General features: G+C 43.4%; 1 protein-coding gene across 4 annotated transcripts in view; it reads left to right on the top strand.

The window, feature by feature from the left end:
• Window positions 1–27,839, top strand: part of DAB2 (DAB adaptor protein 2) — a 230,627-nt gene that overhangs the window by 142,142 nt on the left and 60,646 nt on the right. For all 4 annotated transcript variants that reach the window (XM_068250826.1, XM_068250852.1, XM_068250843.1 and 1 more), the window contains exons 7-8: window positions 25,283–25,309; window positions 25,792–25,845. In XM_068250826.1, the coding sequence (XP_068106927.1) occupies window positions 25,283–25,309; window positions 25,792–25,845 (81 nt within the window). The remainder of the gene's footprint in view (window positions 1–25,282; window positions 25,310–25,791; window positions 25,846–27,839) is intronic.

Below are 27,839 nucleotides of genomic sequence, written 5' to 3'. Positions count from 1 at the left end.
CATTGCCTCATGAATAGCCAATTAGGCCGGATTTGCAAAGCCAGACTTGCTAGGGTTAAACTTGGTGTTTGAGCACGCATACATTTTCTCATGGAAAGCCTACTTCTTCTTGCTTCAAGGTTGAGGCACGTACTCTATTAGATAGATAGATGCGGCGTATGCTACGACGCGGGTTGGCTAGTTTTAGTTTAATTGGCCACTGCAGCTTTAAGGCCAAGCTGCAGGGCCGTACAACTCTGCACACAAGTGATTCCCCCCCCCCCTTTTTCTCCCCACCAACAGAGCTCTCTGTTGGTGGGGTCTGATTGCTCCCCCATGTTTATTTTTTTTTAATAAACATTATTGTTTGTTTGTTTTTTAAAAACTGTTTCTTAAAATCTATCCCTCCCTCCAGCCAGCCAATTATGGCAATCGGCTGTCATAGGCTTGTGCCTCTGACTTAAGTTATGATTTAAGTTATGGAATTTTTAAAGCGGTCTTCTCGACTGGTGGATTGGCTACCCACATACAGTAATACAGATAACAATAAAAAGGCCAGTAATGTTGTTCCACCCCAAAGTCAATACTACACAAATTCCAAACAGTCACGGGGCTTTAAATGAACAATTAGTCTTTTAATTCTTCTCAGTAAAAGTTTCTTCAAGGCTACAGGACAAACATGCGGACTCAATTTCGGATTTCCAAATCACATAAAGACTGCCTGACACGTGTTTCACAGCCAACGGCCGCTTCCTCAGAGGCACACAGTATACAGTGCCTTGCAAAAGTGTTCACCCCACTTCGCATTTGTCATGTTTTTGTTGCCTCACAACATGGAATTAAAATGGTTTGTTTGAGAGTTTGCACCGTTTCAGTGACAGAACAATCCTACAACTTTGAAACCACTCGTGTGTTTTGTTTATCAACATGCTTCAGGTCATTGTCCTGCTGCACGACGAACCTCCGTCTCAGTCTCAAATCACTGGCAGAGTGACACAGCTTTTGCTTATTTGATAGGGATATTCAGAATTTTAGATATGTTTTTTTATTACCCAACCCTGACTTGTTCTACTCAAAAACTTTATACCTGACTGCTTTGGAGAGCTCCTTGGTCTTCATGGTGTGATGCCTCTTGCTTAGTGTTGTTGAATCCTCTGGGGCCTTTCTGAAAAGGTGTGCTTATACTGACAGATCATGTGGCACTTTGATTGCACACATGTGGACTTCATTTCATTGATTATGAGACTTTTGAAGATAATTGGTTGCACCAGGACTTTGTAGGGGTTTCATGGCAAAGAGGATGAATACATATGCACATGCCAATTTTCAGTTTATTTTTTTTAATTTATTTTTATATTCATTTTTCACATTTCACTTTGCCAACTGACTGTTTTGTGCTTATCCATGGCATAAAATAAAATTAAAAAAACATTAAAATGACAGGTTGTAATGTAACAAAATCAGTACAAAGCCAATGGAAGGCACTGTTTGTGTCTGATATTTTTAGATGTATTGTGTTATGCATTTGGTAGAGCCCTGTGCATTGGGTGGGAATTCTTTACACCTATTCAGATCATTATTATTATTATTATTTATTGTATTTATAAAGTGAAAACTTATTACGCAGCGCTGGATAATAAATAGGGATACATACAATGTAAACTAGGGGTGACAGACAGAGAGGTAGCACACAGTTATACAACATAGCGCAACATGCAAACAGGGTATGAGATGCATGATCATGTGATTTTACAGAAACCCAGCAATTGAAGTCCGAGTTAGTTCATGGAAATGGGTGTCATTGGTGGGGTTGCAAGATCAAGAAGGACACACTAAGGGGGAGGGGAGACCCAGCCTACAATCTAAAGCGTGAAGGAGGGACACATGAGATAAAGCTGTGGAAGAAGTGCTCAGCTGAGAGCGTTAAAGTATGGTAGAGGGTGGGTAGGCCATCATTTGAGTTACTTTCATGGGTTGAGGCCAGTGGCGTAGGTAAGGAGTTATGGGCCTCGATGCAAGTTTTACAATGGGGCCCCCCAAGCATTCTATACATAGCAATTGATACGGCGCACCAAAACCTGCCAATGGCAACTACAGTGTCTGAGGTGCAAGAAGGGGATGGGTAACAGCCTGTTAATAATTACCACTATTCAAAGTATCTATAGAAGTGATTATTATGAGCACAGGACCAATAGAGAGCTAATATTGTAGTTAAGGGAGGGCCCTTCGGGGGCCCCTCTGGCCCACGGGCCCCGATGCGGGTGCAACCTCTGCAACCCCTATTGCTCCGCCCCTGGTTAAGGCCACTTTTACACTTGAGGTTTGCGATGCGATGCTGGGCCGGGCTGCTGTTGACGGCTGGTTCAGACGTCCATCTGAACCAGCCGTAAGGGGGTACATTATATCAGGGCTGTGGATTCGGTACAAAAATATTCTGTCTCCAATTCCAACTCCTCAGTTTATGAAACCACCAATTCCAATTCCAAATCCAGTTACCCAAAATGGCTCAGATTCCGACTTCTCGACTCAGACTCCTTAGTCTAATACTTACCAGGTCATCCGACTCCCAACTCTGACTCTTCAGTTTATGAAATCACTGACTCCAGGTACCCAAAATTGCTCTGACTCCTTGACCCCGTCTCACAGCCCTGCATTATATCTCTGAAGTGTGCACAGTAGCCATGCCAGTGTGACGTAAAATCTGGTTCAATCAGCTCCCCAAAAAAAGGAAAAAATTAGCTTTTGAGCACTTTCTTGTTATCAGTGTTTACTAGTGTTTAGCCTACAACTGTTTAACCTTCTATTCACTTTTCAAGAGAGCTGCACCTGCATTTGATCAGTACATAAAACTGCTTTATTAATCCTTGCAATGAAAAAATAGTAACACAGGCAAGTTCCAAGTAGGCTTAGTACTATACATATACTTTCTCATCTCATCATGTCACATGTCAGTTCAGGTATGCTTGAAGCTTGCTTTTGACAACAGATGATGTGAGTGGAGATATTCTTTCCTCTCTCTTTCCGGCACAGAGATGTGTGCAATACTTTTACCCTCTTTGTAGGCGATAGCAAAAAAAAGTCTGCTCTCTATATTCATTTTTTTTTTCATTCAGAATTAAGTTTCAGCTCCATATTCATGTTATAAAATGATGTTTCAGACCAGCATCTGTTTAAACGCACGCTGTATTCAACGCTGCTTCCCTAGAAATGCTGTAGGATGTGAGCGTCTCATAAGGCAAAGTAACTGAATGACACATCCATTCCAGAAGTTTGGGGCGGGGGGCAGGGCTTAATGAGTTGACATCACAGTGTGCTCAGCTCTGCTAGCTAGCAAAAGATGGTCTTGAGACTTGCACTGAGGCACATAAAAGAGCTGCAAAAACAGAAGTCTCATTGCACTCAATTTTAAAGCTACAGATACTTCAAATGACTTTAAAGAGAATCTGAAGTTTTTTTTTTTTTTAAAAACAAACAAACAGATACTCACCTAAGGAGAGGGAAGGCCTGGGTCCTATAGAGTCTTCCCGTTCCTCTTACGGTGCCCGCGTTCCCGCGCTGAATCCCCTGTTAGCAGCCTCTGACCGATGAATCGGAGACTGCTACTTCCACCACTTTTGGAGGCTTCAGCAATCTTTGGGAGCCAGAGTGCTCCAGAAGACGGATGCTCTGTATACTGCATCCTCGCGCATGCGTAGTACGAACATCCATCTTCCGGAGCACGGATTTGATTGAAGGACACCTTAGCCCTTGTAAAAATTCAAAAATGGTTCTCCTCCGTCAATGCCTACTGCCCTCCCGAAGCTGCTCCCAGCAGCGTCTGCACAGTGCACACCGGCCCGCCTGACCAGGAAGTAGCTTCAGGGAACAGTAGGCATTAACGGAGGGGGGGCGGAGAAGAACAGGGGGAATGGTGGGCATGAGGAGAGCCTACTACAGGTGCCTGCTCCCCCTGTTTTTGAATTTTTACAAGGGCTAAGGTAACCTTTAAATTATGGCCTCCACATTAACTAATACAGTGCACTTTTCATCTTGTGCAGTGTATACAGGCCTTGAACTCACAGAGTTACTTGGAGGCGTCGAGCTCACAGTTTCATTGGCAGATACTCCCATATTTTTTTTTCCTGAGGAAGCGGGTGTGTCCTTCGAAACACGTCGCAAGTGAAGTTTTCTTCAATAAATAAAGCTGTTTTTTAAATAGACAAATAGACAGTTTGGCCTATATGCAATTCACTTTTTCCCTTGGGTTTTCTACTATTAGATAATTTTTCATTGTCTGTTTAAAATAACTTTTCAGTAATCTGCAGTTGAAAAAAAACAAAACCTAATAATAATCCTAACATTTATATAGTGCTTTTCTCCTGTCGGACTCAAAGCGCTCAAGAGCTGCAGCCACTGGGACGCGCTCAGGAGGCCACCCTGCAGTGTTAGGAAGTCTTGCCTTGAACTCCTTACTGAATTGGTACTGACCCTAGCCAGGATTCGAACCCTGGTCTCCCATGTCAAAGGCAGAGCCCTTAACCAGTACTCTATTCAGCCAACAGTACTATCAAAGATATTTTGAGTATTTTCTTGCACCCTGTTGGTTTAGAATGCATTTTACAGACAACTTTGAAAATATCACTTAGGATGAAATGCCCCTGCATATGGACATTTGTGTCTTCCTATTGGAGGTAAGTCCACCGCTACCTCTTTTTTAAACAGTTTTTTTGTGTGTGTTTTAATCTTGTTGGTACCTCTGTTTTACCTACCACTACGAAGCCTAAGGCCTGGAACCCACTGAAATCAGCAAACGCAAAACGCAACCGCTAGCGTTTTGTCTGAGCGGTTTGCAAGCGGATTCATGCGCGTTTTTGGTTGTGTTTTGCAACATTGTATTTTTTTGCCCAGCGGGTGCGTAGCGTTTTGCGTTTTGCGTTTTTATGCTGATTGGTCCTGTGAATTATTTTTCATTTTGTTACAGTGTGCTGAACCGCAAAACGCTAGCAAAACCGCTCAGTTTAGGTTTTGCTGAGCGTTTCTGCTAGCGTTTCAATACTTTACATTGAAGCGCTAACGCTCCCAAAATGCTGCAGGTCCTGCGTTTGCGTTTCTGGGAAACGCAAACGCTCCTGTGGAAGTTGCCCCATCCATTAACATTAGCCCAGCGTTTTGGCAAACTGCTAGCGTATCGCAGTGCTGCCAAAACGCTGCCAAAAGCGCTCCTGTGGGTTCCAGCCCTTAGTGAAGTTCTCCATAAAGAGCTTAAAATTCAAAGTTTTCAGCGTACCGAGGCCGGCCGTGCCAGAGCGGATGTCACATCTTTTAAAGAAGGAGTAAACTTATCAATAATTCAGCCACAAAACTTAACAGCTGTAAATAATTCAGAGCAGAAAACTCATGAGATAATCATCAGAGGATTTATTTTTCCTGTTATTTTCAAGTACAAAGATTCTGCAGTTAAAGGACTCAGAGATCTGAAATACAAACGACTTTTAAAAGCAGTGTCTACAAATGCCGTGCACAAATTCATGTACTGGAGCTTCCATATTTATAAAGGACTTTTGTTGCCCGTCCATGATACTCGGTATAATCCACCTGAGCTCTGATCAGGGAAGATGGGGTTGGGGTGGATTGTTTTTGGCTGCTGTACCTCAATTAAAGTAACTGCTTTTGCTGAAGCTGATACTGAAATACTTCTGGCTGTGCAGTCTGATCTGTAGAGGATTATGGCTGGGGGAGAGGGATTGGGTGCTGTACCTGAAGCTGTAGGACTGGATGAAGTTGGCAAAAGGTAGATAGATATCCATTAGGAGGGTTGGCCTCGTTCACATCTGGTGCGTTCAGAAACGTATAAAAGCGAGTGATAAAAAAAAAAAACATGCGTTGGTGTGTGTTTTAGTGTTGCGCTTTTTTAAGCATACTTTGCTTATTGTACCAGTTGTCAATAAAGATTTGTTTCCAGTTGAAAATGGTTTTTTTTTAAATTAGGTTTAAAAAACGCATGCGCTTCTATGCGCTAAAAAAGTGCACCCATTGATGTGCGCTTTACAGCTCAATGCACAGAAATGCATGCAACACTACGTTTTTGTAACGCAGCTTAGCGCATAGATAGGAACCAGGCACATTTAATTACGTGGGAAAATCAATACCTTGCAGAACGCACAGGGCAATGCGCTGTGAAAAGTGCACAGAACCAGCCCTGATATGAACAAGGCCTAAGGGTTTTGGAAAGAGTAGTGGAGATCAGCTTTACTTGGTAGGATTATAAAATTAATACTAAGCATTAACGAAGGGTTCTTTGGCTAGAATGTGTGATCATTCAGATGGAGTGCTTAAAGGACAACTAAAGTGAGAGGGATATGAAGGCTAGCATACTTATTGTCTTATAAGCCATACCAGTTGCCTGGCTGTCCTGCTGATCCCCTGCCTCTAATACATTTAGCCACAGACCCTGAAAAAGCATGAAGCAGATCAGGTGCTCTGACATTGGATCGTCATCAGATCTGGCAAGATTAGCTGCATGCTTGTTTCTGGTGTGATTCAGACACTACTGCAGCCAAATAGATCAGCAGGGCTCCCAGACAACTGGTATTGGTTAAAAATAAATAAATGCAGCCTCCATATACCTCTCACTACAGTTGTCCACAGTCTTTGCAGAAGAGGATCGTGGCCCAAATGTAAAGTAGTATCCCGGGCAGCAGCAAAGGACCAGAGAACAGTGTAGGAAGCCCCTGGAGGATTGAGTGTCTTCCCTCTCTTTAGGTAAGTATTTGATTTTAGCTAAATTTTTAGCTCGGTTTCTCCTTAAAGCGAACCTGAACTGAATATTAAGAGTTAAAAACATACACAGGTCATACTTGCCTCCCGTGTAGTCAACTCCTCAATCCCTTTCTCCTCTTCTGCCTCCTGTATTTCCACTGTGATCAATAGAAGTCTCTCTCCTCCTCCTCTATTTTGAAAATGACCATATCCCATAACATCTTCTGGGTCAGCAGACTGTTAAACTGAAATATCGCCCACTTGAGCCATAGGGAAACATGGACATTACCTTGTACATCAGTTGTCCTTTCAGTTATAACTGACATCAACTAATATATTTCAGTTCTGACAAAATCTTGTCTGAACTGGAAGGAATCATTGTTATGCTGGGTACACACGGTACGATTTTCCGTGCGATAGATGGATGCGATTGATAAAATCCCTCATGTCCGATATTACTCCCAATCGATTCTGTGCTCGATTTCTCATAGAAGCGAATGGAAAAAAGATAAGAAAAACGAATAAAGATAAGAGAATTGAGCGCAGAATCGAGTGGAAAAAACAATCAGGTTGGACAATCGCAAGAAAAACGTACTGTGTGTACCCAGCATTAGAGAAAATCACTCAGCTTCTGTGAGGAACTGACGGTGAGATAAGGCTGTAATATTAATTTGCAAGTACATCATGTGTTTATTTTAAATAATTTTACTCAGTTCGGGTTCCCTTTATGATGTGCACAGCTGACTATGAACCGAAATGAAAGACATTGTTTAATAACATTAAATTGCAAAAGGATGTGTGTGGCACTGATAAATGTCACAGCAATTACTTTAATAAAGATGGAATTTTACTTTGAGTACATTAACACTATAGCATGATCAAAAAGAATCTCTGTGCTTCAGAAACAAGCTAGGATTCTCCCAAAGTTATTGTCAGCTTAAATCGCACTTATTTTCAAGGATGGAAACAATCTCATCTCTGGGGTATGGACTGCTTAGAAACCTCCTTCTGTCTGCATGATCAAATAGCAGCACACAGCGGGAATCCTTGTTATGTGACTGAACGAGCCTGCTGCTTCTTCTGCATAACGAGCCTGCTGCTTCTGCATAACGAGCCTACTGCTTCTGCATCCAGCTCTTACAACTGGGATTACTGTTTCCTGATTTCCTGCCACTCGCAGCATGACTATTGATGCTTTTTACCTTCCAGTTATAATATTGCGTTTGTCTTTGACTAGCAAACACATCAGAAAGCTTCTTTGGGGCTATAACTCATGGCAGCTGCCTCTGCTCTGTTCTTAAATCAATTGGCTAATTTAGAAGTATACTTAATACATGCTAAATCCATAACGGCTACTCTACTATTTTGTGGTTGCTGCTTGTTGGACGTGGTTTTAGGGTTGTCAAGAGTTAGTCTATGTATTGTGATTTTTACTGTTCTGATAAAAAGGATTTACTTTTCTTTTCCCTTTTCGAGTCTTGATAGAAGCTGACCAAATACTTTTAGATGTGTGGTAGAACAGGGAAGCGGTTGATATCTACCTGATATTAATAAGAATACGAATAATTCCAATATTTGTATAGCGCTTTTCTCCTGTTGGACTCAAAGCACTTGCGAGGCAGCCACTAGAGCACACTCAGTAGGCAGTAGCACTGTTTGGGAGTCTCGCCCAAGAACTACTTACTGAATACTGGCTTACTGAATAACAAGTGCTAAGACTTGAACCCTGGTCTCCTGTGTCAGAGCCCTTAAAGAGAACCCGAGGTGGATCTTCGAGGGCCAGATGGGATACAGAGACATGTTCTCTGCCTAATGACATGACTCTGTGTTCCCCAACTGCCGCTCTCTGCCCCCCCACCCCCCACTGCCACGCCATGGCCCCCCGAGTTTAGCGACAAGATTTGTCACTAACTCGGAGGTAAACATGGGAGAGGAATTCCCTGTTCAAAACACCCGCCGGGGCGTTCCTGCAAGGTTTCCTGAGCTGCCATTGGGCAGCTCTTTCCCCCTGCCTCACCTCCTGCCACTCCCCCGCCTCCCTGCACCCTCTACATATGTCTACGGCGGCTGCGGCCGTCGGAGACATACGTAGAGAGCGCACTTCCTCTAGCGCAGACTGGCTGCGACTGACAGAACTAACGGGACCTGATACCGGAGCTGCAGGCAGGGGAAGACGGTGGCGTGGGAGCGATCCATGCGCATGGGGCTGGAGGAAGCCCCATGTATGTTTAAAACTTTTATTTTACTGGCCTCCTTTCTCCCTTATAAAGATCTCAGGTGTCTAATGGCCCCCTCCATTACAGTTCCTGGGGTCTAGAGGTCCCCACCCTCCCCTATACAGTTCCCTGGTGTCTAGTGCTTTTCCCCCTACCTCCCCCATATGGCTTCCTTGGTGTTCTAGGGCTTTATCTCCAATATAGCCTCCCTGGTGGTCTAGAGTGGGCCAAACTTAATGCAAAGTGGGAAAAACACGTGAGGGCCAAATTTAATGGCTCTGAGGGCCAGATGTGGCCCGTGGGCTGGAGTTTGGCATGTATGCCTTACAGGATGTGTTGGGTTACATATTGCAGAGATGGGATGGGATCTAATGGATTATTTTCACAGTTCTCTGATCAGATCTCCCACTGCATTTGATGTAGGTTAGCTTGATCCTCATATGAATTCCTATTGAGGTATAACAGCTATAGTAGGAGTTAAGTTTGGTGTTTCCAAAGCTCCAGAGTCTGCTTGTGAAAGCTTGCCTGTGTAAAAAGGTTAATATACTGAAGCAGTAGTTCTGAGCTTCTTTTATTGCCACAATAAAGCTTTATGACACATTCTACCATGTGTTATAAGTGAAAGCCATCACAATTTCTATCAGGAAGTTTATTTACCTCTTTGGAGAACTGACTGCAATGGTGATCTGACTAACTAGGCTTGCTGGACATCCTAGCCTTGTTCTTGGTCCGGGCTGTTGCTGACCAGTCCATGTAGGCCTTGTTGTGACCGGACCTTAACTTGCAGGTTTTGCTGCTGTTCCAAGCTTCACCTTGCTGATTTTGTACTTGCCTAGTCCGGGTCTGGCTGTGCTGATGCTGGCCTAGGAGGTGTCTATGGGTCTTGGGTGTACTGATGTGGCATATCACTGCCCTTGAGGTGCTAGTTCTGCCTTCGTTGGATTGCTTGTTGAGTGCAGGCCAGGGGTCATCTGCTGGCTGTTGGCCCGTTGTTGATGAACTAATTCTGGCTTAAGGGGGAGAGGTGCCTAGGTGATGATAAAACTGCATTAAAAACAGTTAAAATAGAAAAGATGAGCTCTGGCTATGGATAACTCTGGCATATTAAAGTTCTTCATCATTAAGGTAAGCCACCTGACCTTTTCTATTTTAATTGTTTTTAACGCAGTCTTATCAGCTGGGCTCCTCTTATCCCCCTTTGTGTCACACACCTTCCTTCGGGAGTGGTAGTCTTTTTGGATAGGGCCTTCTACCCTTACAAACATCAAGAGCTATTTGGTACCAAGAGAGCGACCATGGCCAGTCCGACTGGACACCTGAGTGGAGTCGAGTTTGTGCATTTCCAACCGCCTACAGTGGTTGGTTGCCTGCCTGCATCGTCCCTTTGTGAGTACCTATTCTTCTCCACCATTTGCTTCAAATGCTTGACATACTAAACCATTGGGGCTCCCGGTGTCTCTTTGTTTTTTGTGTTCACTCCAGGGTGCTCTCAGATCACCCTATCTACCCGTAATTCTGGCTTAGCCCAGTATTGCTGAGCTAGTACTGGACTTATGTTAGCTGTTGTTTCTGGCTGCTTGTATGGCTTCTCATTGCCTGGCTTGTGCAAACTCTTGCATTCCAGTATGCCTGAGGTTTCTTGTAAGTAATGCTCAGCAAAGGGAACAGCTGGAAAGAAGTACATATCACTTGTGTTATTATAACATATAACTATAGAACAACACACTCTAGAGACTGTATCACAACGAAAGCTTCCAGAGACTCTGATTTATGTATGGCTACATACTTGTCTTTTTACAAAAAAGTACATGCTCGGCAAGCATTAATAATGAGACCTTTTGACTCCGTGGTTCCATGTTTACAGTGTTTAATTCTGTTTTAGATAAAGCAGCTTGTAATTTATGTTGAGTGGCCCTTTAATGTTCTCTTCAGTACATCAGCTGAACAGGCTGCCGGTTTGTTATGCCTGAAGAAAAACGCTGGGACGCTTCCCAAGTGCTAATTAAGACATTCAGAGAAGAAATCACTGGAGCTTGATGAGTTTTTCCGTTAACTCATGTTATATGTATATATAGGAGATGTCTCCATTGGATTTAATTATGACCGTATCGTATTGACAACCTTTTTACAATGACCGTAAAACTGCTCACTGTAATTAAAGCGGGAGATTGGGTAACGCATGTTGATGGCTACAGCAGGGTTGAGTGACTTTTACAGTCGAGTAAATCGATAGCAGTTGGAGCAAGTTAAAACAGCATGGTGCACGTCGTGCTCTGGGCCTAACATGGTGGTAAGCCAGCAGTTACGTCAGCGTGTCCAAAAGTCCCCAGAGCCACCTGCTTTGCTGAGAATCTCATGGTCTCCTCACAAGATATGCAGATCTTCTACGTCTAGTACTGTGCCTAGTTTTTACTATTCCTTCACCATCTTCTACCATCATGCAGTGGTCTCCTGCTGGCCATGTTATGATCAGACTCCACTTATTATCAGGCAGGAAGGCTTATACAGCAGATTAAGGACCCCTTGTGGAAGCTTTGCCACACTCACAATGATGGAGCAGAGACATTTAAACAGCATTACTATAGGCTATACAATCTCAACGCTAGTACAGGGTCTCCCACCTCATCTGAAGTACATAAGGCAGAAATTTCCCAAATCCTGCGCAAATTTGGTCTCCCACCAATTACCTCTCAACTGGCTACTAAACTTAAGCAAGATATTTCTACGCAACTGTTGAGGACCAGAAGCCTGGGAAAGTACAAGCCCAAATGGCTGAACATCACAATACTATATACTCTATGCTGCTGCTCTAGCCCCAACTTTTACCAAAGCTTTCAATAAAGTCACTCCAGATATTACTCCTTCTTCATAGCTACTAGAAACACAAATCATGGTCCTCCGTAAAACAGGGAAAGACCCCAGCTCTTGTACAAACTACTGGCCGATATCCTTGTTCGACTTGGACATCAAGCTAATGGCATGGATACTGGCTGGAAGGGTTCAGGAGGTGGTATCAGATAAAATTGATTAAGACCAGGTAGTCAATAGCAGTGAAGGAAGGAACAATACAACTAAGGCCCAGGGAATACACTCTTGGCTTTCTTGGCATGGATGCTGTGGATGGTATATTTCTCTCCACACATTCTGAGAAGGCATTCGACAGGGTGGCATGGAAAAATATGGCATCAGCTTTGTTTGGCCTGCGGTTGGGAGCGAACATCTTGGGTGGCTCTCCTGTATTTAAATTCATTGGCCAGAGTTCGGGTAAACAATACTCTTTCGGACTCCTGTTTTTGCGGAATGGCACACACCAGGCGTGCCCTTTGTACCCCTTTATTTTTATCTTGACTCTTGAACCATTCCTCAACATGATTTGTGCAAATTTGGCAATACGTGAAGTACATATAGGGAAAAAGGATTACAAAGTGGCAGATTTCGCCTATGATTTGTTATTTTGCATTACCCAACTCCTGCTATTTCTACCGAACCTTCCTAAACACACATTAGAGATCTCCAAAAGTCCTTTCCTTTCCAATGGGACCCTGTAATGGTCCGCTCTGCTGTCTGCACAGACAGACAGCTTTTTTGACCATTTTGTAGGTCTGAGTTCTGCAGATCCCTGGAAAGGAGACCTGTCTTCACTCTGCAAGTTTCAAAGTTGCTCTGCTGGTGAGGAATTTGCATCTACTTGTCATGCAAATTGCTTAGCTGCTTCCTTTGATGGCTCGCAGAATTCCCAGAATTCCCTGCTGGTCATAGTTTGTTCCTGCTAACTTACCTGGAGTCTCAGCCTTCGCTAATTGTTTGCTAAGATTATCTTAGAGTAATTCCTTGGGCGTGCACTAGCATTCCTTCTAGCCTAGTCAGGTTGTAATTATCTGTATTGCCTTGTCTGTCTATCTGTTGCGATTGTCTTGTCCCCAGCGGCGGTCGACAGGAAATCGTTCTGTCTGTTGGGATCGCATTCGCCCTAGCGGTAGTGGCGGTGGTTCCTTCTGTACTCTGTCTGGGAGTGTAGGCCAGAGCTGCGGTTGCTACTGGTTACTCCTTCTGTCTGTCTTGTCTGGAACGAACGCTTGCTGTAGGCTCGGTGAGGTAACCGTTTAGCAAGCCTTCGCGTTCTCTATTCATTTTCGTGTTTCATTGGTTAGTTAGGGTTGGCGCATTTTGTCTCTGTTGCGCTTTTCACGCGGAGACCGCGCCATTAGCGTGTTTTGTCGCTGTTGCGCTTTTCGTGCGGCGACCGCGCTTAGCGAGTGCGTTTGTTATTTTCCTGATCATTGTTGTTTGCTGTGTCTTTCTCGCTACACTTGTGCTCTGTCTCTACTCGGTCTTGTGTCACTGTTGGCAATCGCCACTCTTGGGATTGCGTTCCCACTTGGTTTCCGCTGTTGTGTGTTCACCGTCGCCGGGTGGCGACTAGATTCGTGGACACACATACATTCTGTCTCTGTGCTCACTTTCTCTCTACAAGTGCATTGCACCAAAGCTGGGTTCTGTCGTTTTATACGCTTGTGGAGGACTTCCGCAGTGTCAGCACACATCTTATGCGCTGACCACGGAGATAATTCCACAATCGTTACAGACCCTAAAGCAATTCTGTATCTGGGTATTAGATTACCAGCAAAGTTGGAAAATCTTTATAAGCGAAGTTTTGCTCCCGTAGCACAGAATTGTGTTAAATTACTAAAAGAGTCTGGGGGATATTAAATCTCTTTCATGGGTGGCAGCCACTAAAATGTTGATTCTCCCAAAATTCCTGTTATATAAGTCAGGCCTTACTGATTCAGCTTCCTGCCTCCTTTTTCAAGGAATTGCACAAACAGGTTAATACATTTGTTGGGGGTGAAGAAATATTGAGAATCAGTGTGAGTACACTGATGAAAAATCAACAGCAACCAAAAAAATACTCAATCATTTTGAAAATATTTTTTCACCAAATTTTTGATACTTTCTCAGTTGCAAAATCCTAAAAAGTTACAGTAATTGAAACAGAACATGAAAAATTATCTCCTATGTTAAAAGTTGATTGCGTAATTCACCTTTTCTTCTAAGTTTTCTCCTAAGAGATCATTTTTCAATTTCTGTTTTAAATAACTTTTTAGCATTGTGGAATTTAAAAAGTACCAAACAGTAGAAGAAAGAGTACTGTCAAAATAGTGCATTGCATATGGCCCATGGTGTGTCATGTTGTTTTTTTTTGCTGTTTGTTAGTTATGGCTATATGAGTTGCCCATACAGATGTTTTTGAATTTTTCAACAACACTCTTATATGCCATGACGTTTATGCCCTCTTTTCAAATGTCAGATTGTGTTTTGAAAAGAGGGCATACATTTTGTGTTATATTTTGCAGTTTCTTACGCTTATATTCTGTGGCAATCTTTGGTTGTCTTTTATACAGTTTTCAAATAAAAATATTGAAACAGAGAAACCTCCTGTGGTAGTATAGAGAATTGTGCACAGATGGCATACAAACATGAGAAAGTCTGAAGCTTTCAAGGGTCCTACAGTATTAAACCAGTGCTTGCAAAACAGACTTTCTCCCTCTGCTGGTCATATGTGGAATTCCATAGAGGAAACTAAGTACTGGAGTGTTTTAGCATTGTATTAAATGGAGCGAGGCAAGCGATTTTTTTTTTTTTCTTCTCACCCCCTGCCTTCCCTGTACCTTCAGTTTACCGATGCACTGTGATGTAAATTATCTGAATCTTATTAATACCATGTAATGACAAATCACAGATAGAAGTTTTTTGTGGTTTTTGATGATCTAGTCTTCGGAACCTGTTCTTAGGCAGTGTAATATTTAAATAACTATCACTTGACCACAGGATGGGCTACAAACACTGTGCACACTTCAGAGGGAGTGGATATGTGTTGCACAGCTTGTGATGTCCCTCAAGAGATGTGAATGCAGCTGTGTCACTGCTCATAGCTTGGAGTAGTGGACATTTGGGTGGGTGGTAGGGTAAGGAGGACTTTTATCCAAATAGCCAACTTCCAGATTCTACTACAGCATGTTACATAGTTACATAGTAATTTGGGTTGAAAAAAGACATACGTCCATCAAGTTCAACCAGAGAACAAGGTAAAACACCAGCCTGCTCCCTCACATATCCCTGTTGGTCCAGAGGAAGGCGATGTTCACAGCATGGAGGTGCATTATCAGGTAGGACACAAAAGGAGGAGCACCCTACCCAAAGGCTTACAATCTAGAGGGAGAGGTAAGGACACGAACGGTAGGGGACCAGAGTTCAGCTGTGGGTTTAGAGCACTTGTGAGGGGTAGTAGGCCAGAGTGAAAAGGTGAGTTTTGAGGGCTTTCTTGAAGATATTGAAGGAGGGGGCTGCCCTAATGGGTGGAGGTAGGGAGTTCCATAGTGTTGGAGCAGCTCTTGAGAAGTCCTGGAGGCGTGCATGGGACTGGGTGATGCGGGGGGGGCGGTTAGGCGAAGTTCATTGGAAGAGCGGAGTGAGCGGCTAGGTGTGTATCTCTGAGTAAGATCAGAAATGTAGGTTGGACAGATTTTGTGGACAGATTTGTAGGTCAGACACAGTATCTTGAATCTGATTCTGGACTGGATAGGAAGCCAGTGGAGGGATTCAAAGAGGGGATCAGCCGTGGTGGAGTGATGGGAGCAGTGGATAATTCTGGCTGCCGCATTCATGATAGACTTCAGTGGAGCTGTTTGGGTCATAGGGAGACCAGACAGCAGGGCATTGCAGTAGTCAAGGCGGGAAAATATGAGGGCATGGATAAGGAGTTTGGTGGTGGCAGAGGTCATATGTACACATTTACTTTTAAAGTGGACTTGAACGCTTGCAAAGGAGAGGAGAACATAGAGAAATCCACCTTGTGTCCACCCTGCATGTGTTTATAGAGAACAACCTGTCTAATTCTTCCTTCTCAGCATGTAATGAGCTAGTGTAATTTAAGCCTACAAGCTGTCTCCCGACTGCTGACTTGAGAGCTAGTATGAATACACTGGAGGTTAACCATTTCTGTGCTCCCAGCAAACCAGGAAGTAACTACACTGCAGCATCTCTGAAGGAGCTCGATAAGATGTAACAAAGGAATATTTTTCTGTAAAGGTTATTATGGCGTTGCTTGTCTTTTAGAGCAGAGAGGACGTTCTGAGTGCAGGTCTTCTTTAAAATGAAGCAGAGGCGTAAACAAACTTCAAAAAGCAAATACTTACCTTAGTGGAGGGAAGTCTCTGGATCCTCCCATGGCTTCCCATGCTGTCCTCCGCCACTGCCCTCCTGCACGTCGGGATTCCTCTTCTGGCAGGGGCGTGGCCTTGCTGCACCCACACATCACGGCTGTGCTTGCACAGTAGCATAAGTGGCTCCAACTTACTGCACAGGCCCCTGAAGAGAAGCGCCACCCCGATGGGATTGTGGTAAGCCCTTTTTGGTAACCAGGGTGTCCGCGCTTGGCAACGGGGGACCAGATGATGGTGTGGAAAGCCTCCAGAAGGTTTCCCTCTTCGTAAGTATTTACTTTTTGACCTTTGTTTTGGCTCAGGTACACTTTACATGATAATGTTTTAATCACTCTGGTCCCCTGAAGCCTTAGTTCACCCTGCTAGACTTTACAATTTCAGCAAAGCATATGGTGCAGTTGGCACTAATTAAGCGATTTTGTCCAAGAGTTATTTTTCTATTTCATTTTCAAAATTGAATTCTACGCCCACAGGCCGGTTCCAAACACTGCAAGCTGCTGGGACAGTCGGCATGTGATGTACAGCCAGTGACTTCATTTACATGACCTTCAATACATATTTCCTCATACAGGATCTTCTCAAAAAATTAGCATATTGTGATAAAGTTCATTATTTTCTGTAATGTACTGATAAACATTAGATTTTCATATATTTTAGATTCATTACACACAACTGAAGTCGTTCAAGCCTTTTATTGTTTTTCTTATTGATGATTTTGGCATACAGCTCATGAAAACCCAAAATTCCTATCTCAAAAAATTAGCATATTTCATCCGACCAATAAAAGAAAAGTGTTTTTAAAACAAAAAATGTCAACCTTCAAATAATTATATTCAGTTATGCACTCAATACTTGGTTGGGAATCCTTTTGCAGAGATGACTGCTTCAATGCGGCTTGGCATGGAGGCAATCAGCCTGTGGCACTGCTCAGGTGTTATGGAGGCCCAGGATGCTTCTATAGCGGCCTTAAGCTCATCCAGAGTGTTGGGTCTTGCGTCTCTCAACTTTCTCTTCACAATATCCCACAGATTCTCTATGGGGTTCAGGTCAGGAGAGTTGGCAGGCCAATTGAGCACAGTAATACCATGGTCAGTCTGATTCTGGACTGGATAGGAAGCCAGTGGAGGGATTCAAAGAGGGGATCAGCCGTGGTGGAGTGATGGGAGCAGTGGATAATTCTGGCTGCCGCATTCATGATAGACTTCAGTGGAGCTGTTTGGGTCATAGGGAGACCAGACAGCAGGGCATTGCAGTAGTCAAGGCGGGAAAATATGAGGGCATGGATAAGGAGTTTGGTGGTGGCAGAGGTCATATGTACACATTTACTTTTAAAGTGGACTTGAACGCTTGCAAAGGAGAGGAGAACATAGAGAAATCCACCTTGTGTCCACCCTGCATGTGTTTATAGAGAACAACCTGTCTAATTCTTCCTTCTCAGCATGTAATGAGCTAGTGTAATTTAAGCCTACAAGCTGTCTCCCGACTGCTGACTTGAGAGCTAGTATGAATACACTGGAGGTTAACCATTTCTGTGCTCCCAGCAAACCAGGAAGTAACTACACTGCAGCATCTCTGAAGGAGCTCGATAAGATGTAACAAAGGAATATTTTTCTGTAAAGGTTATTATGGCGTTGCTTGTCTTTTAGAGCAGAGAGGACGTTCTGAGTGCAGGTCTTCTTTAAAATGAAGCAGAGGCGTAAACAAACTTCAAAAAGCAAATACTTACCTTAGTGGAGGGAAGTCTCTGGATCCTCCCATGGCTTCCCATGCTGTCCTCCGCCACTGCCCTCCTGCACGTCGGGATTCCTCTTCTGGCAGGGGCGTGGCCTTGCTGCACCCACACATCACGGCTGTGCTTGCACAGTAGCATAAGTGGCTCCAACTTACTGCACAGGCCCCTGAAGAGAAGCGCCACCCCGATGGGATTGTGGTAACCCCTTTTTGGTAACCAGGGTGTCCGCGCTTGGCAACGGGGGACCAGATGATGGTGTGGAAAGCCTCCAGAAGGTTTCCCTCTTCGTAAGTATTTACTTTTTGACCTTTGTTTTGGCTCAGGTACACTTTACATGATAATGTTTTAATCACTCTGGTCCCCTGAAGCCTTAGTTCACCCTGCTAGACTTTACAATTTCAGCAAAGCATATGGTGCAGTTGGCACTAATTAAGCGATTTTGTCCAAGAGTTATTTTTCTATTTCATTTTCAAAATTGAATTCTACGCCCACAGGCCGGTTCCAAACACTGCAAGCTGCTGGGACAGTCGGCATGTGATGTACAGCCAGTGACTTCATTTACATGACCTTCAATACATATTTCCTCATACAGGATCTTCTCAAAAAATTAGCATATTGTGATAAAGTTCATTATTTTCTGTAATGTACTGATAAACATTAGATTTTCATATATTTTAGATTCATTACACACAACTGAAGTCGTTCAAGCCTTTTATTGTTTTTCTTATTGATGATTTTGGCATACAGCTCATGAAAACCCAAAATTCCTATCTCAAAAAATTAGCATATTTCATCCGACCAATAAAAGAAAAGTGTTTTTAAAACAAAAAATGTCAACCTTCAAATAATTATATTCAGTTATGCACTCAATACTTGGTTGGGAATCCTTTTGCAGAGATGACTGCTTCAATGCGGCTTGGCATGGAGGCAATCAGCCTGTGGCACTGCTCAGGTGTTATGGAGGCCCAGGATGCTTCTATAGCGGCCTTAAGCTCATCCAGAGTGTTGGGTCTTGCGTCTCTCAACTTTCTCTTCACAATATCCCACAGATTCTCTATGGGGTTCAGGTCAGGAGAGTTGGCAGGCCAATTGAGCACAGTAATACCATGGTCAGTAAACCATTTACCAGTGGTTTTGGCACTGTGAGCAGGTGCTAGGTCGTGCTGAAAAATGAAATCTTCATCTCCATAAAGCTTTTACTGACCATGGTATTACTGTGCCTGCCAACTCTCCTGACCTGAACCCCATAGAGAATCTGTGGGATATTGTGAAGAGAAAGTTGAGAGACGCAAGACCCAACACTCTGGATGAGCTTAAAGGGACTCCGAGCTCAGAAAAAAAAGGAAAGTTGTACTCACCAGGGGCTTTTTCCAGCCCAGTGCTGGTCGGGAGGTCCCACGCCGGCGTCCTGGCTCCTCTTCTTCACCCCGCTCCGGAATGGCTGGCAGGCCGCAGCCCGGGCGACACTCTCCCGAGTGTCGGGCTGCTCCTTCCGCATATGACGCGGATTACGTCACACGCCGGCCGCCTCGCGTCATCACGGCGGCCTGCGTGAAAGTACTGCGCATGCGCGAACAAAGCGCGCATGCGCAGTACTTTCACGCAGGCCGCCGTGATGACGCGAGGCGGCCGGCGTGTGACGTAATCCGCGTCATATGCGGAAGGAGCAGCCCGACACTCGGGAGAGTGTCGCCCGGGCTGCGGCCTGTCAGCCATTCCGGAGCGGGGTGAAGAAGAGGAGCCAGGACGCCGGCGTGGGACCTCCCGACCAGCACTGGGCTGGAAAAAGCCCCTGGTGAGTACAACTTTCCTTTTTTTTCTGAGCTCGGAGTCCCTTTAAGGCCGCTATCGAAGCATCCTGGGCCTCCATAACACCTTAGCAGTGCCACAGGCTGATTGCCTCCATGCCACGCCGCATTGAAGCATTTCTTCAAAAGGATTCCCGACCAAGTATTGAGTGCATAACTGAACATAATTATTTGAAGGTTGACTTTTTTTGTATTAAAAACACTTTTCTTTTATTGGTCGGATGAAATATGCTAATTTTTTGAGATAGGAAATTTGGGTTTTCATGAGCTGTATGCTAAAATCATCAATAAGAAAAACAATAAAAGGCTTGAACTACTTCAGTTGTGTGTAATGAATCTAACATTTATGAAAGTCTAATGTTTATCAGTACATTACAGAAAATAATGAACTTTATCACAATATGCTAATTTTTTGAGAAGATCCTGTATAGGCAGTTGTGCAGCAAGGGGAATAGCTCACATGGTTGCCAGACTGCTTATTTATCTTACGTTACCTATTTTTCATCTCAAAACTATAAAGAGATAAATAAGGAGAGATAAGTTATCATTTAACACAGAGAGATTGTTTGAATCACATACGGGGCCATATCCTATTGCAGATGCGAGCTACTAATCACCTTGCCATTGCATGAGGATTACCGGTAAATCCTATTGCCGGTTTCACTCATGTAATGGCCGATCTTTGGGGAGCATTACTCAGGTGAAAGCCTTAGTGATGCTCTTTTATCTTGGGCTATAGGGAGTGAGGTTTTGCACTGTGGTGTTGTACTTCAGCACTGACCCGCCGAACATCCGCCTCCATCTTCCACTGCTGCATTTGGGGGTCTCCAAAATGGTCCAGTTAGTGAGCCCATGGGGAGCTCCAGTGGGAAATGGTCCAAACAGTGAGCCAATGGGGAGCCCCAGCAGGAAATGGTCCAGACAGTGAACCAATGGGGAGCCCCTGCGGGAAATGTCTCAGACAGTTAACCAGTGGGGAGCCCTAGCGGGAAATGGCCCAGACAGTGAGCCAATGGGGAGCCCCTGCGGGAAATGGTCCAGTCAGTGAACCAATGGGGAGCCCCTGCGGGAAATGGTCCAGACAGTGAGCCAATGGGGAGCCCCTGCGGGAAATGGTCCAGACAGTGAGCCAATGGGGAGCCCCTGCGGGAAATGGTCCAGTCAGTGAACCAATGGAGAGCTCCAGTGGGAAATGGTCCAAACAGTGAACCAATGGGGAGCCCCAGTGGGAAATGGTCCAAACAGTGAACCAATGGGGAGCCCCAGCGGGAAATGGTCCAGACAGTGAACCAATGAGGATCTCAGGCGGGAAAGGGTTCAGACAGTGAACCAATGGGGAGCCCTGGCAGGAAATGACCCAGACAGCTTTGCCGGGGCTCAGAGATAATTACAGAGATTAGCATGTTTTGACTGGCTTTTTGCATCGCTTCCCAGCAGCATGAAAGGTGCAATATTGGCCAAGAGAGTTCTTCACTGCCCAGGGGAATGTTTAATTTAATAGCGTGAGGTGATGCTCCCATCGCCTAATTTAAGAACTCGCCAGCGATAAGCGGTGATTGGATATGGCCCAAGGACCCTGATTCAGTTATCTTTTCTCCAGAGTTTTCTCCCAGGAAGTACATTTTCAAATAAACTTTTAAGCACCTAACAATTGAAGAAGTACTAAATAGTAAGTAAAAACAGAATATTACACTAGAGCTTTTTGGTGTGCACTTGCCCTAACTTAGAGTTTTCATTTATGTAAGTGATTGCGGAACTCTCCCATATATACGCTGACTTGGATTAGATTGACGAAACAAATAAAGCGGGTTGATGTAACGTTAGCTCAGCACAGTGGGGACGAGATGGGGGCCCCCTCTGTAGGATGTGTGCCCAGAGGCTGCAGTCATTATGTATGTTACATTTGTGCGTGGTAAGTTTATTTGGAAACTTCTCATCATAACCTATCATTTCAGTTTTATCCAAACAAAACCCTTGTCTCTGGGCTTTGGTAATATGGCAAATAGGCTATAATTTTCCAATCCCACTATGGGTATAATTCTGTGTATAGACACTTATTATATCTTTACCCACATATAATCTTTATCTCTTTGGACAACATTTCTCCTTACCCATAAACAAAAAACAGTTATAATCGCTCCCCTATTACTGAAAACATGCGTTCTATGCACAAGGCTAGATATATGAATGCTGTGCTGTCCTCATTTCCTGTGTGTGTGTGTGTGTGTGTGTGTGTGTGTGTGTGTGTGTGTGTGTGTGTGTGTGTGTGTGTGTGTGTGTGTGTGTGTGTGTGTGTGTGTGTGTGTGTGTGTGTGTGTGTGTGTGTGTGTGTGTGTGTGTGTGTGTGTGTGTGTGTGTGTGTGTGTGTGTGTGTGTGTGGTGGATGTTTGTGTTTGATACAAATCTTGCAACTTCCTATGCATTTGTCTGTATGTTTATCCATCTGTCTACATTACTATGTATCTGTCTATAGAGTATTGAGCAGTACAAAGGCAGATCCCAGTGCAAACTACATATTGATAATTTAACCGAATTAATAGTATATGCGCCAGAACAAAAATGGAATCCCACAATGGACCAGATCCGGAAATCAGTGCTCATATAGCAGCTCATGAGGACAGGTAGTGCAATAAGTTTAGAAATGTACTGTATATGGGATGGGTCTGTGCATGTGTCTTTGTGTGTATTGTTTATATTAGCCATATTGAACCATATGCAATTTACTTTTTCTCCTGAGTTGTCACCTAGTTGATATTTTTACACCTTGTCATAAAGTGCCTTTTAAACCACTAACAAGCAAGACAATACTCGAAATAAAGGGATTTTTTGAGGGTCTCTGATTGCTGCTGCGATTTTTTTTTAATTATTATTAATTGTAATAGTTTGGGGTTTTTTAAAGAGACTCCGTAACAAAAATTGCATCCTGTTTTTTATCATCCTACAAGTTCCAAAAGCTATTCTAATGTGTTCTGGCTAACTGCAGCACTTTATACCATCACTGTCTCTGTAATAAATCAATGTATCTTTCTCTTGTCAGACTTGTCAGCCTGTGTCTGGAAGGCTGCCAAGTTCTTCAGTGTTGTGGTTCTGCTATGAACTCCCCGTTCCAGGCCCCTCTCTGCACACTGCCTGTGTGTTATTCAGATTAGAGCAGCATCTCTCTTCTCTCTTATCTTTTACAAGCTGGATAAATCGTCCTCTGAGCTGGCTGGGCTTTCACATTCTGAAGAATTACAGACAAGGACAAAGCGGTTTGCAGGAAGAAAAGAGCAGCCTGAAACTTCAGTGCATGAGAGATGCAGGGGGAAAGAAACACACAAATGATCTCTTGAGATTCAAAAGGAATGCTGTATACAGCCTGCTTGTGTATGGATGTATTTTCTATGTGTGGACATACTGTACATCAACCTACTTCCTGTTTTGGTGGCCATTTTGTTTGTTTATAAACAAACTTTTTAAAACTGTTTTTAACCACTTTTAATGCGGCGGGGAGCGGCGAAATTGTGACAGAGGGTAATAGGAGATGTCCCTCAACACACTGGTATGTTTACTTGTGTGCGATTTTAACAATACAGATTCTCTTTAATTAAAAAAACTATTTTTTTCCTCTCCCTTCCCCCTAAATTGGCCTTGACTGTGCTTGGAACACTTTATTACCCTCTCATAGGCATAAGCCTATGAGAGGCATTAGAGTGTGAGCCAATCAGAGAGACAGCTAAGTGACAGGGCTGTCCCCTGTACAGTGCTGTGCTAGATCACAGCGCTGTACAAATGTTTGTGTCGGGGTTTTTTTTACAATGCAGCCTGCCAGCTCCGATTGCGGCTGGCAGGCTGCTAACGGATCACCGCTCTGTGTATTTGCAGGGAATGGGCGTGTGAGCGAGCTCTTGTTCCCTGCTAATCCCCTCCCACTGCTCTTGATGCCAATTGGCGTTAGGCGACCCCAGGAGAGCCACTCTGCGCCCGCCCATCGGCGTTAGGCAGTCGCAGAGTGGTTAAAGAGAAGATGAAAATAATCTCCTAGGAGATAAGTCAGGAGAAAAAGCATATGGGCCAATATTTCCCTATCTCCTCAATACACAGATCGTAATGCTATTGCTCCCTTGTGTTGTTCTGTGACTTGGTGATGTCACTTCCTGCGGCGCAGTTACAGCAACCATGATAAAACGGAGCTGTAGAAAATATAACGTAATTAATTTTTTTTTTAAATATTAATTTCTAAATAATTTAGTTTGTGTTTCACATTGTAAAATTTGGCCTCACCCAACTTTTAGTTTACTGATAGTTTTAAAGCCACTAGAAAATATACCTTATCTCCCAGAATGCTTGTGGGGAGAATTCCGCATAACTAATCATCCTAGGGGAAACATCACTGGGAGGGCGGGGCTTCATTCAATATACAGCAATATATAATTACAGGAAGTGTTTCTGATGCTGAATCCAGGAAAATCAACGTAAAAGCTGGTATCTTGAATAATTGACTGCACTCTACTGTCATTTTGGAGCTCACAGCTGCCATGCGAGGTTTCTATTTGTAATGACGTAGTTATTTTGCCAAGTTGTCATTATTATCATTTATATAACACAGGCTGTGCATTACTGAGCAGAAACCATGTGACTAAAAGTAGCCACACAAGATACATTATCTGATTTTATGGCAATTTAATAAAAACGATCGGATTTTCCAAAAAATCAAAAGCTTTTTTTTATTCGAGCAATCTGATCGGATTTCCCATTTTTATTCGATAAAAGTCTATCGGGAGTGCTGGATTTTTCCAATCGATTTTTTTGAAAATTGAATGGTTTGTGGTCGATTGTCAATTACCTTATACTGTATATACCAGTACTTCCAAGCGATTTTCTCAGTTATCAATCAATTTTGTTATAATTGGGGGAAAAATTTACCACACGTGTGTGGTACATTGGTCAGATTTTTTTAAATGTTACTGTCAGAAAAATGTATTACAATTCTTGAATTGAAAAGATGTTTTAAAAATTGTATGGTGTGTGGCCACCTTAACTGTTGTAAGAGCTCACAATCTAATGTCTAGCTTTAGAGATGGTTAAAGGACAACATAAGTGAGAAGAATATGGAGGCTGCCAAATTTCTTTCCTTTTAAGTAATACCAGTTGCTTGGCAGCCCTGCTGATCTATTTGGCTGCAGTAGTGTCTGACAATATTGTCAGAAACAGCTTATCTGCTGCATGCTTGTTCAGGGTCTATAGCTAAATTTATTAGAGGCAGAGGATCAGCAGGACAGCAAGGCAACTGGTATTGCTTATAAGGAAATAAACATGGCAGCCTCCACATTCCTCTCTCGCTTCAGTTGTCCTTAAATTAAATGCCAATAATTCTGGCTTGTATGCAATTTATATGCAGCTTGGGATTGGACCAGTCAAAATCAACAGGAATTGCATTTGATTGGCCCAATCCCAAATTGCATGTCATTTGTATGCAAGCTGGGATGTGATGCGTCTCATTGCCCAACTTTAGTGGTGAGTTCAGAGCTATAGCCAAATAATAACAACATAATACAATGCTGAACAGAAATACATTGCATTTTACTCTTTTTTTTTTTCTTTCAGAGCGATGAAAACAGTCAACCAGTCGAGGTAAAGATACAAATAATTTATTCTGCTTTGTATTGTAAAGTACTGACACATTACATCAATTAATGATTCCCTTGTGACATTAAGAATGCCAAACAAGGACACGCCACTCAGAAGGCTGTGTGCAGCAACAAGCTGTATTGGAGCTAGTGGACACACTACATGTTTCGGGCGGAGGCCTTCCTCAGGTGTACCACCCACAGTCCAAACAGGTATTATATACCCACCCCCAGGAAGTGACATCATAACATCTAGTATACAAATCAGGGAACTACACAAACATTCAGGAACATAAACAGGCAATCACAAATTTCTTCTACAGGCAAGACCCAGTATGATACACCTGAGTGCTGTGTCCTTTTTTGTCGTTTGGTTATTTGATTAACAGGAGTGGTGTAACTGTGGGACGCTAGTCACCGGCTGGCTGATTATTTACTGGTTTACTACCTAAAATCTGAAGTCTCTTTTTTTTTGTTGATATTTAGAACGGAAGCGATGCCCTGCTCAGCATTAGTGAGGAAGTCCAGAACATCAAACTAGTAAGTAAATAACACATTGTTCTGTCTTCTCACATATCTCCTGGCATAACATAGATGTGTTCAGAATAATACCAACGTGCACATACTGTACTATCTTAAAAAGAGACAAATTGGACTATACAATGTCAACATTTAAATTATTCGTCAAGTGTTCTAGAGCCTAGGTTCTCACCATGTGGTACTCGTACCCCGGGGGTATCACTGATCTCTCCAGAGGGTACTTGGGTGTGATATATTTAATTAGAGGATACCTGAAGCAAAAGTACAGTGTCCCCTTTTACTTACCTGGGGATTCTTCCAGCCCCCCATAATCTCGTTAGTCTCTTGCTGTCATCCCCGTCCTCATTTTTGATCCTCTGTGCAGCACGGTACAGTATATACATAAGATGACCAAGTTTCGCACTACTGTGCATGTGCTGGCCCTGTGGCACACCTCCTTAATTGCACTCTCGTGGCCGGGAGCATTCATCGCATTTGCAGTACATTGAGACTTAAAACTGCACTCGCACAGAATGCTCTCGGCCACAGGAGCACGATCAAGAAAGCGCAGCGATGGGCAAGCGCATGAGCAAGTCGTGTGTGACTTGGATACTATACCAGGCCATACCCTCGAGGAAGCGGACCAGTAGGATAGCAAGGGACCTACAAGACTAGGGGGAAAGAGGGGGGGGGCGGTAAGAAGCCCCAGGTAAGTGAAAGGGGACACTGCTCTTTGTCATTGGGTATCCTTTATGAATAGCAAATTTACAGTTTTCAAAAATGATTAGTCAAACAAATCCTATATAATCAATACCACCAAATTAATATTTAAGCAATTTAAATGCAATAGAAAACTTTTGAAAATTGTTTAGAATCAATTGCCATGTACTACTACTAAATATCTGTGAAGATGAACATGAGATAATCTTTACCAAACGGGGGTGGAGGGGGGAGGGGGTGTTAAGTGAGCAAAGGCTTTTAAAAGGGTACATACCCATAAAATGTTAAAAAGCACTGTTCTAGAGTACCTGCTTAGCTGGGGTATACATAAATCGACATTAGGTGCAAATGTGCCTGCTTGTTTGTGAACATCCAAGCTGCAGGTAGCAGTGATGCAGGAGCACGCAGGATATAGCATAAGCTGCAGCTGGTACCTTCCTGGTTGCTGCCTGTTCCCAAGGGACAGGAAGTACAATGCGCAAACCAACCATATTTCACCGTTGAGAGGTGACTTGTGATTTGATTGGTTGCTACACGGAATTACTGCCTTTATACAGTAAATTATGTTCACTGGAGGTTTGGACGCTGGACCTAGTTGGAGCTATTTTTTCAATAAGATATTGATTGGTCCATTTTACCAGTTTAAAGAGACTTTAAAGTCTAAAAACTCATGGTGTGCATGGCGTTATTATTATTGTTTATTGTATTTATAAAGCGCCAACATATTACGCAGCGCTGCACAATAGGTAAATGGGTTAATATACAAGGTAGGACATACAAGGAGATCACAAGAAAACAAGATCATGCAAATGATTTCATAACAGTAGTTCAGTGTCATTGGTCAAAATAGAGACTTGTCCTTGGCAAGAGGGGGTGACAGACAGTGAGATTGCGTAATCAAGCTGGAAACACTAGGGAGGAGGGCCCTGCCAGAGGATTACAATATAAAGGGTGGGGGTAGAGACAATAGGTGCATCTGTGGAGAGGGTTCCCAGCGTTCTTGTAAAAAGTTATGCTGACTTCCGAGGTGCTTTCAGTACAGCTCATCCTCGGAGACTTCTGGCAGTTAGCCCCAGCCACTGGCAGCCGAGTGCTTGTGGCACTCTGTATCTCAGATACCGAGAACACCATGGTGCTCGGCCAGGTGAAAAACACTGCTTTGATAAAAAGTCTTTGTGTATTCCGAGATCATGTGATCAGCTCCTCAGTTCTTGATCATGTGACCAGGGACGTAGGCGTGTCAAAGCACATTAACGTGAAAAAGTCAAATGTATAAGAGTTGTTTTAGTTTTTTT

This window comes from Hyperolius riggenbachi, chromosome 1 (genome assembly GCF_040937935.1).
Source record: "Hyperolius riggenbachi isolate aHypRig1 chromosome 1, aHypRig1.pri, whole genome shotgun sequence".
In the NCBI taxonomy this organism is placed as follows: Eukaryota; Metazoa; Chordata; class Amphibia; order Anura; family Hyperoliidae; genus Hyperolius; species Hyperolius riggenbachi.
The sequence above is the reverse complement of the archived record's forward strand: the minus strand, read 5'-3'. Positions and strand labels throughout refer to the sequence as shown.